This window comes from Podarcis liolepis (assembly GCF_965112155.1).
Source record: "Podarcis liolepis genome assembly, chromosome: 13".
Lineage (NCBI taxonomy): Eukaryota > Metazoa > Chordata > Lepidosauria > Squamata > Lacertidae > Podarcis > Podarcis liolepis.
In genome coordinates, this window is record NC_139573.1 from 26,800,317 (window position 1) to 26,812,973 (window position 12,657).

The 12,657-nt window shown below is 38.9% G+C and overlaps 1 protein-coding gene across 1 annotated transcript; it reads right to left on the reverse strand.

The window, feature by feature from the left end:
• Nucleotides 1-4,196: 4,196 nt before the first annotated feature.
• Nucleotides 4,197-11,442, reverse strand: LOC310691683 (olfactory receptor 2AP1-like; the record flags this gene model as incomplete). Its single annotated transcript, XM_083471548.1, has 2 exons — nucleotides 4,197-4,511; nucleotides 10,792-11,442. 2 exons carry the CDS (start codon nucleotides 11,440-11,442, stop codon nucleotides 4,197-4,199), a joined length of 966 nt encoding a protein of 321 aa, XP_083327674.1.
• Between the last annotated feature and the right edge of the window lie 1,215 nt (nucleotides 11,443-12,657).

Genomic DNA, 12,657 nt, shown 5'->3' on the forward strand with positions numbered 1-12,657 from the left:
AATACAATAACCTATTAAACATTAAAAGCTTCCCTAAACAGGGCTGCCTTTAGATGTCTTCTAAAAGTTTGGTAGTTATTTTTCTCTTTGACATCTGGTGGGAGGGCGTTCCACAGAGTGGGTGCCACAACGGAGAAGCCCCTCTGCCTGGTTCCCTGTAACTTGGCTTCTTGCAGCAAGGGAACCACCAGAAGGCCCTCGGCACTGGACCTCAGTGTCCGGGCAGAACGATGGAGGTGGAGACGCTCCTTCAGGTATACTGGACCGAGGCCGTTTAGGGTTTTAAAGGTCAGCACCAACACTTTGAATTGTGCTCGGAAACGTACTGGGAGCCAGTGTAGGTCTTTCAAGACCAGTGTTATATGGTCTCGGCGGACACTCCCAGCCACCAGTCTAGCTGCCGCATTCTGGATTAGTTGTAGTTTCCGGGTCACCTTCAAAGGTAGCCCCACATAGAGCGCATTGCAGTAGTCCAAGCGAGAGATAACCAGAGCATGTACCACTCTGGCGAGACAGTCCGCGGGCAGGTAGGGTCTTAGCCTGCGTACCAGATGGAGCTGGTAAACAGCTGCCCTGGACACAGAATTGACGTTATTTATATGGATTTCATATCATTTAAAAAACCCTAGAGCTCTCAGTACAGTGGTATCTCATGTAATGGAAGGGATCTGTTCTGGAGGCCCGTCCGTAACGTGAAATGCCCGCAACTTGAAGCACTGCGTCTGCGCAGGCACACAGCACAATTTGGCACTTCTGTGCATGTGTGAGCAGCGAAACCCGGAAGTAACCCGTTCCTGTACTGCTGGGTTGCCACGGGATATAACATGAAAAGACACAACATGAAGCGGATGCAACACAAGGCATGACTGTACTACTCTTTTAATCTCCTTGCTGAGTTCATTTGGAATCAATTATCAACACCATAGTAATGCTGAATTAATATGAATAGGAAGAAAACAAAATGTAAGTTCAATGATACCTTATACAAGTGAGTTGCTTTGGGTTGCCCTGGGCAAGATACAGCAAAATAATAATAATAATAATAACAACAATAACAACAACAAAAACCCAATAATAATGGGAGGACAGCTTCATCATTTTCTGTAAGAAATTGTTTGAAATATGTGAACTAAAACACAGCCAAACTTCAAAATTTGCACTGCAAATTTTAATATGCAGCACACAAAGCAAAATGTAGATATTAAGGAGAAATGTAAATTTAAAAAATGCACATATCAGTGAAAACATCATGCAAAATGCATTATGATTGAGAAAATTGTTTGCAAAGTTACATATTTCCGTCAGGAATACAGACAAAAATGCACAAAAGTGCTGATGAATTTTCATGGGGTCTTTTATTTTTCATATATTGAAAATCATTCAAACTGATACAAAAATTTGGAGAACTGTTAAGACTAGAAAAGTGGTAACTTTGTATATGCCTAAAAGTAATAAACGTTTACCTTTCTGGTCAGATTTCTCAGTGCTATTTTACTGATCCATAAGTTCCCTGCTTATTGTGAACAGAAGAAAACATTATAAGGTCCTTTGCTTCTCCTGACGTCATCTAATAGCATTGCCTCTTTCACTATCGGGAATTATGCATGTCTACATATGTAAAACAGTTTTGTTGCCCTGTGCTGTTCTAGATTACAAGGTGTCTTCAGGTGCTTTTATGTGAAAGAAATCATAATTTACTCCCTCCACTTCTAATTACCAGAACAACAAACACTTTTACAGACACATATTTTAAGTACGTAAGTGTGTTTAAAAATGCTGTCCTTAAAAGAGTATGATGGCAGAATATGGCGCTCCCAGGATGTTGGTGTTATTAAGGGACAGAGCCATCTGGGAAACAATATATTTCAACACACTCATAAAACCCCAGAGCAATAATAATGTAATGGAAAATGGAAAGTTTCTCAAGCACTGGTTTTTTATTGCCACTAAAACAGATGTGTGGGTATGAGCCTTTGAGAAAGCAGGATAAGAATCCTATGTTGAGTAAACAAGCTTGACAGAGGATGCCCTAAGCGATTAGTGGGTAATAGCTTAAGTAAAGCTTCACAAACATTACAAGCGGACTTTTCAAGAAAAAGAGCCCAGGTACCTTCTAGCTATTTAAATTGCCATTTAATATTCAATAACATCACAAACAACGTACAGGGTAGCTTAAAGAAACACTGGCATGTTGAACACCACATATCTGGCTGTCAGGATTAGCCAATTAAGCTATTCAAAAGAACCAAGAACATACTGGCAAGAAGTGAATTTAGAGACCATAGGAAGACCTTTCCCAATAGCTTATCAGAAACAGGTGCACCAAAAGGAGAACAATGTCTGTGAACACTGTGCTCATTTGAGGTACAAAATGTGGGAGGATTTGAAGACCACTCAAACCTACAAAAACACTTCATGGCCTGTGTACTATATTCTATTAAAAGCGACTGCCAACAAAATTATATGGAGAAATGATCTAGGGACATTCAAAGAATAAATTAGGAGAACATATTTGTTAGTATTTTTCGCTCCGTAAGACACACCTGACCATAAGATGCACCTAGTTTTTAGAGGAGGAAAACAAGAAAAAAATATTCTGAATGAAACAGTGGATGTATGATTTTTGTGGTTCATGCTGTGGCCACAGACATGTGATTTGACGGTGAGTTTGGGGTAGCCCAATGCAAAAATCCTGAGAATCCATTTGGATCCGTGCTTTGTAACCACATTTTTGCACCATTGCAGCCCCAGGAAACAGTGGATGCTTGCTTTTTTTGGTGCAGGCTGTAGCCATGGACATGCTATGTGATCTGATGGTGAATTTGGGGTGTCTCAATGTAAAAATACTGAGGATCCATGGGCTTTTACTCCCCCCCCCCGACAGCCTCCTTTATCGCATCCCTTATCTCTCTCCCAATCCCACTTATCGGCTGCTTCTTTTCAACACTCCCTTCCCTCTTGTTTGCTTTAGTGTCTTTTCCTTAGCTGGAGCAGTTTTTTGCTCCTCCTTTTCTTCTAATTTCTCTCCTCATTGATTTATCCCTAGAGTGCCTTATCTCCCTCCCCGATGGCTTGCCAATCAGCTGCTCAGCGGCTTTGTTTCAACACCCACTTCCCACTTTCAAAAAAAAAAAAAAAAAAGCATGATCTGCTTTTTGCCCCCGGGCAATTCGGCTCCAGGGACCACACATTCACTCCATAAGACACACAGACATTTCCCCTTACTTTTTAGGAAGAAAAATGTGTGTCTTATGGAGCGAAAAATACGGTATATGTAAAAAAAGCAACAACAAAAACCACGGCCAAACCAGTCAATTTATGAAACAAAATTATTCTGTAAGTGCTTTAAGGTTTGGGGCTCTAGAAAAAGGTGCATAAAAATGATAGTGGGGAAAGTGGGGCAGATTGATGCAGAAAAATTCAATCTCATATTTTATGTAACAAAAATGAGTCAAATAAAAAAAAATTGCTTTATGCATGGCATAACTAATCAATGTTATAATAGCAATCAAAAGAACCATTAAAGTTAGAAGATAAAGAGAATATAATGACTTGCGTAAACAATGGGTTTTGTATCATTCTGCCCCACCTACGGGGCACTTAGATACATTGGATGAGGCACTTTGATACAAAGCGTAAATTGTATGAGAATGGTAATTATTTACAAAAATATAATGAAAAAAACAATTTTTACTGTGAGAGATCATAATCAGCCTTACAATTTGTTACTTAAAATCTAAATTAAGTATCAAAACTAACAGTGTCTCACACATATCATAGACTCTATGGCAGGTTTTCTTAACAAAAGATCAAAACAAAATATAAGCCGCACCCGAATATAAGCTACATCTTTAAAATTCAGGGGGGGACGACAATATCCAAATATAAGTTGCTCCCTTAAAATTCCGCAGGCACTCACAGCCATTCCATTTTATCGTATGTCTGTAATATCATAAAAGCCAATTTTTGTAAGGTCATGAATTTAAGTTGCACTTTAACTTTTCATGGACGGAATTTTTTTTTTTGGGGGGGGGGAAGCGAGGCTTATTGGCCAAGACAGGACACACACACACACACACACACACACACACACACACACTGGTATATATAACAACAACAGCTGTAGCACAACTATTATCACTTCCACAATAAACATTTATAATAAACAAAGGACAGTACATAGAATGTTGCTTCTTTTACACATTCACAAGCTTCTTAGCAGTTGTTTTGCATGATACAAGGCTACCAATATTATTTCTCAAGGCATTTTGTACTTCTTTGTTTCTCAGGCTGTATATAAATGGGTTGGCCAGAGGGGGCAAAACTAAATACAAGAGAGAGGAAAATTTTTGCATCTCTCTGTTGCCTTCCCCCTTTGGTAGCATATACACAATCATTAGTGAACCATAAAAGATCGAAACCACAATCAAGTGAGAGGAGCAGGTGGAAAAGGCCCTTTGCCTCCCAGTGGTGGAAGGGATTTTCAAGATGGCAACAATTATATATACATAAGATGTTAAAGTTAGAACAAAAGGAGGAAGTATTAATATGGCATCCAAAAACAAACCCAACATTTCTATCAAGCTGGTGTCACTGCAAGAGAGCTTAAGAAGTGGGAAATAATCACAAATGAAATGATTAATTTCATTGGGGCCACAAAACGTTAACTGTAGCATTAGACTGAGTAATATAGAAAACCCTATAAAGCTACTGAGCCAAGATGCAGCTGCTAAATGGATACAAGCCTGGGTGTTCATGGTTGTAAAATAATGCAATGGTTTGCTGATTGCTAGGTACCTATCATAAGACATCACACCAAGTAGACAGCATTCTGTAGCTAGTAAGGAACCACAGAAGTACCACTGCATCAAACAGCTGGTGACAGAAAGGCTTCCATCTCCGGTAGAGAGAGATGAAAGCATCCATGGAAATATATAGGAGCTGTAGCAAGCCTCCAGGAAGGATAGGTTCCCCAGAAAGAAATACATAGGGGTGTGAAGATGCTGGTTAAAAATAACAGCAGCAACAATGAGAATGTTTCCTGTCATGATCACAACGTAAATCACTAGAAATGTGAGGAAGAGAAATGTCTGCACTTCATGGAATTCCACAAATCCCAAGAGGATGAATTCCTCAATCTTTGACTGGTTTTCCAACTTCATCTACTTGAGATATGTTAGATCCTATTGAAAAAAGGAATAACAAGAAAACAGAAATAATTGATGAGTCCATTGTCACATTAGTGCAAGAGGTTTGAGAGCTGATGTTGTCACACAAGTCCACTCAACTCTTTTGGTGTAGCAGGGTTGCATCCACTGGGTCCTTGATGACGAACCATGCCTTCAGTGCCCCTACCTCCTATCAGGAGCCAGATCCTGGCCTGCACCCTTCTTTGGCAAATGGGACTCAGTCTCGGGTCCACCCCCTGGCTGTTTAAGCAGCCCACACTTGGGGCACTATCTACTTTTTCCTTCGTCGGGTTTTCCACCCGCCCACCCTCTGTTTAAGCTGTTAGTCAAGGAATTTGCTGTGGTTACAGTGGTAGCCATTCTTTACAGGGACATATAGGAATTTGTCCACTGGGCAAATTGGGCCTGACCCAGGGATTTTGCCTACCTCATAGCAATCGTCACATTGGGTTGGGCACTGGGGCAATCTGTTGTCTTGGATGGATGGGAGGTTGTAGTCTCCACCTGCCCCTCTAAATTCTGGGATACCTCACTAAAGGGATCTGGGGGAAGTGGTCATGTTCGCGTGCCCAGGTGGGGCCAGAGCCAAAGGCACTCCCACAGACACTGGTCCCTATGGGGGTCACCTTACTTGATGTACGTCTTGGGAACCCCTGCCTGGGTTGACCAACGTGTCACTTCTAGTGGACACGTTGGAAGTATTTAGATTGCCCCATGCCCAAGCCTCTTTCATCTGTATTCAATAAAGTTGTGGCCTGTTTGGATCCAAACCAGTCTTAATGCTCTCTTATTTATCTGAGTTGGGGACAGTGGAGACCGACGTCTGGACCTGCAAGTTTGAAAAATATTTGAAAAATAATGAGGTGTTTTTCTCTAACAATTGATTCATGCCTCTATGCTTCTAACATTTAGAAAACTTTTCTCAAGGCCTAAATTTATTTACAGGGAATTTATATCATGGGGGGCAGGGATAATAGTTTTCTTCAGGTATCAGTCTTCCTCTTTTAATGACTTTGTTCAGGTTTTGGTTTTTTTGGAACCAATGATCAACACTATGAATATTAAATATAGGAGTAGAAAACAAAATAAAATAGTAATTGATAACTTGTGAAGTGGTGGAGTACTGCAGTTCCTCTAAGTGTTTACAGAGATCAGAAATTAATTTCAAACTTCAAAATTTTGAATGCTCATCACAAGCATTCCCCTTCATAGAATATTTCCTACTATGCCTATATTTTAAATGAGGCGCAGTGTAAATTAATAATGAAGAGTCTTCTTCAGTAAAAGAATAAAAGCTTTACTGAGTTAAAACTTGTTTGCAAATAAACAGCATAGTGAACAAAAGAGTAAACTAGCTTCAGAGCATACACAGAGTACAGGCTTCACTTCTGAGTCAGGCTCCATACACACACTGACTCCACCCTGCTCAGGCCTCACAGAGTCTCCAAACTGTCTGCCTGCAAGCAGATACAGATACAGTGGTACCTCGGGTTAAGGTACTTAATTCGTTCCAGAGGTCCATTCTTAACCTGAAACTGTTCTTAACCTGAAGCACCACTTTAGCTAATGGGGCCTCCTGCCGCCGCACCGCTGGAGCATGATTTCTGTTCTCATCCTGAAGCAAAGTTCTTAACTCGAGGTACTATTTCTGGGTTAGCAGAGTCTGTAACCTGAAGCATCTATAACCCGAGGTAGCACTCTACTTAAACAGAGAATGAGTCATCCTCAACATGAGTCACCGTGATTCAGTATGCAGGGTGATTCTGCAGCTTTTCAGCATTTCACAACATTTCTAGACTCCTTTACTGCTCTCTCTTACTGCTTCTGCTCTCAAATACCTTTGTCACATGACATTAAGTGCAGCCCATATTTAAAGCCCAGTCTTTTGTTTGAAATGAGCTTCTTGCTGCCCACCACTCACCACAGAAGCAATGCTAGAAAGAAGGCAATGGTAACATAGGCACAGATATCAAGAAAGAAATCTTGTTAACTAGGGCTGGGAAATCTGTGGTTCACCAGATGCCCATCATCCCCACCAAGCATGGTCAATGGGCAGGAATATTGGGAATCTGTAGCCCAGAAACATATGAAAGGCTATGGACGCTGGGACACACCAGATGCTGTTGGACTGCAACTCCCATCACCCTCAAACAACATAGTCAATATTCAAGCATTATGGGCTGTAGTAGATAAACACTGGGAGGACTTCAGGTTTCCCATTCCTGTAGAGGAATTAGGAATGAGAGAGAAATTTGGTTCAGTTAGAATTTTAATGCAAACCTAACTAATTCACACTTTCCAAAACATTATGCAAACCAAAATGCAGCTAAACTTCAAAATAACAAAATAATTATTTAATAACTAATAACAATTTTGTAATTCAGTTCTCCAACAAAATAAGGCTCTGATATTTGAGATTTGGAAGGAGGCCATGCATTGTTAATTAATTAATTAATTAATTAATTACATGTATATATACCTCCCTTCATCAGAGGGTCATAGTGTATTTTACAGTAGAAAACAAGAAAACACATAACATAATAACAAACAAAACAATGCCACTTGCCTCATGCCCCCACTTTAAAAGGCCATGGATTTTAAAAATTGTTTTCACCTAGCACCTAAAGCTATGCAATGAAGGGGCCAGGTGAGTAGGAAAGGTAAGGGAGTTGGCTCTGGTTGTATATATCAGAGGTGGGGAACCTACAGCCCTTCAGGTGCTGCTACTCCCCTCTCCCCTGATGCTTTCCCATGCTGACTTGGAATGATGGGAGTTGGAGTACAACATGATCTGGAGGCCCACAGGTTCCACAACTCTGGCATATATAAACTAAACAGGCATTACAGAGACCACAAGTTTCCAGTACTCTCTCTTTGGAAACCTGAAAGTTTAAAAGATTTATTGTTGTATAACAAAGGAAGCTGTTTTTGAATACTGGAAGAGGAAATCAATCTTTTTCCTCCTTCCAGAAAGAACCCTGTATAGTGAACTATGTATGGTGTATAACTTCATTGTGAACCTACCCACCCCAACTCTAAGCCATGATATTATGTTAGTGCTCAAGCAGACCAATTGCCCCATTCCACCTCCCAATAACACCCTCAGTATTCCAGTCATCTTAGACAATGAGCATAGGTCCTTGTTGGGTTATTATTTAAACCTTCCCCCCATTTTAATTTAGACACTAATATATGTGTGCCTATATGGTAGCTTGTAGAAGTATGAAAGCATTGGCTTCTGTTTACTGTGACCTTATTTTGAAATTGATAGGCACAGAGCCACCAGTATTTGGTATTAGAAGAACACAATTGTTCCTAATATTTTCTAATATACCACATAATATTCATAGATATTTTTTACAGGTAGTGTGAACAAAAGAATGTGTTAAGTACCTCTATGCTAGATGAATGAGGAAGTGGAAGTTTACGTAAGGTCCAATTTCTATTATTTGTTGGTCCTGGAAGAAAGCTGTACCTTTTCCATTCTTTTCCAATATTCATGATATTTGGCCTACATTTTCTTAGTTCCTTGTGTAATTTCTGCATCTGATGGTTTCAAATTTCTTGTTTCATCAACAAGACGAAGTCTCCCCTTGACTGTTATTTATTCTTGGGGAAAATAGGTGGCCTTGTAATAATTTATTAGCAGTGGTTTCAGAGAGATTGCCAATTATTAGTTATGAACTCCAGTGAGAGTTGAGGCAAACAAAATGAACTTAGACTGAAATAACATGGGAACGTTGCATTATTAAGGGAAATCCATGAAGATGGTCCTTTGGACAATACACATAATGTGGTCACACAATTTCATTTCTCACTATTTGATTGGGGATTCTCAGCTGAATTGGCACACTAATTTCATTCTGAAACACTCTGTTTCGGTGGGATTCTGTCAGATTCTATAATGACCCCACCAATGTATTTTGAGTATAGGCATGTTCTTAAAAAGGTTTAACGTTGGAAGATTTTCAACTTCTCTGCCATTCTGTTCAAACTACATGGGTATTACGAGGGGAAAAACAAAAATTGAAGATAGAAAAAGAAAGAAAGAAATGGGTTGAAATTGAAAATCAAATTTTGTACAGGGAAAGGAATAGTTATTTGTGTATTGGACATCCTGCAAACCAGGGATGGGGAACCTGTGGATACCAGATGTTGATGGACTTCAACTAAGAGCATCCCCATCAGCATGGTCAATGGTCTTGGATTATGGGAGTTGGAGTCCAATACCACCAAGAAAGCCACAGGTTCTTTATCTATTTTTCATGTTTGCTTTACATCAATACAAGAAGTGCTACAGAGGACATTGTATAACCACATAATTTAATAAATTTACTCATAATTTTTATTTTTTGCATGCATTCAGTTTTATTTATAAACATGAAGTAGACTGCCAATCCTGATTCACAAATTGCCCTTCCAACACTTTTGTAGTAGCCTTTCCAGGACTTCCTTTACATCCTTGTTTCTCAAACTGTATATAAGAGTATTAGCTATAGAGGGAATGACTGTGTAGACAACAGAAACAATTTTATTGAAATATCTCATGGATTCCCTGCTTATTGTGAACAGAAGAGGCTTCTCCTGCCTCTTTCACTATCAGTAGTTATGCATGCCTACATATGTAAAGCAGTTTTGTTGCCCTGTGCAGTTCAAGATTACAAGGTGTCTTTGGGTCATTATTTATTCCCTCCACTTCTAATTATGAGAACAACAAACACTTTTACAGACACATATTTGGGGACACTTTGTGGCCTGTATTGGTGCCTGTGTACTATATTCTATTAAAAGTGACTGCCAATAAAAATTATATGGAGAAATGATCTAGGGAAATTCAAAGAACAAATTAGGGGTGCACTGTAATTTGTTAAATTTCATTTTTCTTACAAAACTTATTTATTGATTTTGTATATATACCATATTGGCACAAATATAAGCTGCACCCGAATATAAGTTGCACCTTTAAAATTCAAGGGGAGGGGGAGAGAGAGAGAAAGACAATACCCAAAAATAGGCTGCTCCCTTAGAATTCTGCAGGCACTCACATCCGTTTCATTTTACCATATGTCTGTTTCAGCAGAGATATTGTAAAAGCCAATTTTTGTAAGGTCGCGAATTTAAGTTGAACTTTAACTTTTCATGGTCAGAATTTGGAAAAAAAGTGAGGCTTATAGACCAACACGGGATGGGGATAACAACAAGACGGTATATATAACAACAACAGCCGTAGCATTTCTATTATCACTTCAACAGTAAACACTTATGGAGACAAATGACAGTACATAGAATGTTGCTTCTTTTACACATTCACAAGCTTCTTAGCAATTGCTTTGCATGATACAATGCTACCAATGTTATTTCTCAAGGCATTGTTTCTCGGGCTGTATATAAATGGGTTGGCCAGAGGGGGCAAAACTAAATAAAAGAGAGAGGAAAATTTTTGCATCTCTCCATTGCCTCCCCCCTTTGGTAACATATACACAATCATTAGTGAACCATAAAAGATCGAAACCACAATCAAGTGAGAGGAGCAGGTGGAAAAGGCCCTTTGCCTCCCAGTGGTGGAAGGGATTTTCAAGATGGCAACAATTATATATACATAAGATGTTAAAGTTAAAAGAAAAGGAGGGAGTGTGAATATAATAGCCACAATGAAACCCAGCATTTCCATCAAACTAGTGTCACTGCAAGAGAGCTTAAGGAGCGGGAAGTAGTCACAAAAGTAATGATTAATTTCATTGGGGCCACAAAACATTAACTGCAACATCAGACTGAGTAATATCAGGAAAGCTATAAATCCACTGATCCAAGATGCAACTGCTAATTGGATGCAAGTCCAGGTGTTCATGGTTGTAAAATAATGCAGTGGTTTACAGATTGCTAGGTACCTATCATAAGACATCACACAAAGTAAATAGCATTCTGCAGCAATCAAAGAACCACAGAGATACCACTGCATAAAACAGCTGGTGACAGAAAGTCTTCCATCTCCAGTGGAGAGAGACAAAAGCATCCGTGGAAATATATTGGAACTATAGCAAGCCTCCAAGAAGGAGAGATTCCCCAGGAAGAAATACATAGGTGTATGAAGATGCTGATCAAAAACAATAAGGACAACAATTAGAGTGTTTCCAGCCACCATCACAACATAAATTACTAGAAATGTCAGGAAGAGAAGTGTCTGCACTTCGTAGAATTCCCCAAATCCCAGGAGGATGAATTCCTCAATCTTTGACTGGTTTTCCAACTTCATCTAATTGAGAAATGTCAGATCCTATTCAAAAAAGGAATAACAAAAAAAAAATTAAAATAATTGATGAGTCCATTGTCACATTAGTGCAAGAGGTTTGAGAGGTGATGTTGTTATACAAGTGGTAGAGCTTGTGTATTAGTGTCATTGAATATAGTGACCACAGTTTGTCTTTGGGTTGTGTAAGCTCTCACCAGCTCAGGGCACTGATTTAGCTATTATGCTAGACCATAGATACACTGACATGTTATATCATCAGGTAGTAAAAAAGCTAAAGTAAGATTTTTGTAGTGGAGAAAACATTAGCAAAAGGAATTTCACCTAACATATCTTCCTGTTCACTTTTCCATCATGATGATGCATATTCAGATAGTAATAATAATAATAATAATAATAATAATAATAATAATAATAATAATACCTCCTACCTCATATGCAGACATTTATTTTATCATTTATTAAAGGAAAAATTCTTTCAAAAAAATAACCAATTATATTTGGAAACCAAATGAGGTACTATTCTCTAACATTATTTTCTGCACTATTAATCCATGCCTCTACAATTCTAACATTTAGAAAACTTTTTTGAAATCCTAAATTGATATATAAGCAATTCACATCCTAACAAACAAACAAACAAACAAACAAAACCTATAATTTTCTTCAGGTATCAGTCCTGCTCTTTTAATTGTTTTGTTGATGTGTTTTCTTTTTTCTTTTTGGAGTGGTTGGGATCAATGATCAACAGGGTGAATATTACAAACAGGAGTAGAAAATAAAATAAAATAACCATTGATAACTTGTGAAGTGGTGAAGTTCTTCAGTTCCTCTAAGTGTGCACAGAGATCAGAAATAAACCTCAAACTCCATTATTTCAAATGAATCACAGGCATTCCCCTTAATAGAATATTTCCTATTATGCCTATATTTTAGGTACGACCCATATTTTAAAGTCCAGTTCTTTATTTGAAATGAGCTCCTTGCTGGCTGCTCACCTCCCACTGCAAAAGCAAAGCTAGAAAAACAGAAATGGCAACATAGACACTGATGTCAAGAAAGTAATCTTGTTAACTAAGGCTGGGAAAGCTGTGGTCCACCAGATGCCCATCAAACCCACAAAGCATGGTCAATGGCCAGGAATATTACGATCTGTAGCCCAGAAGCATTTGAAAGGCTATGGGTGCTATGACAGACCAGATGCTGTTGGACTGCAACTCC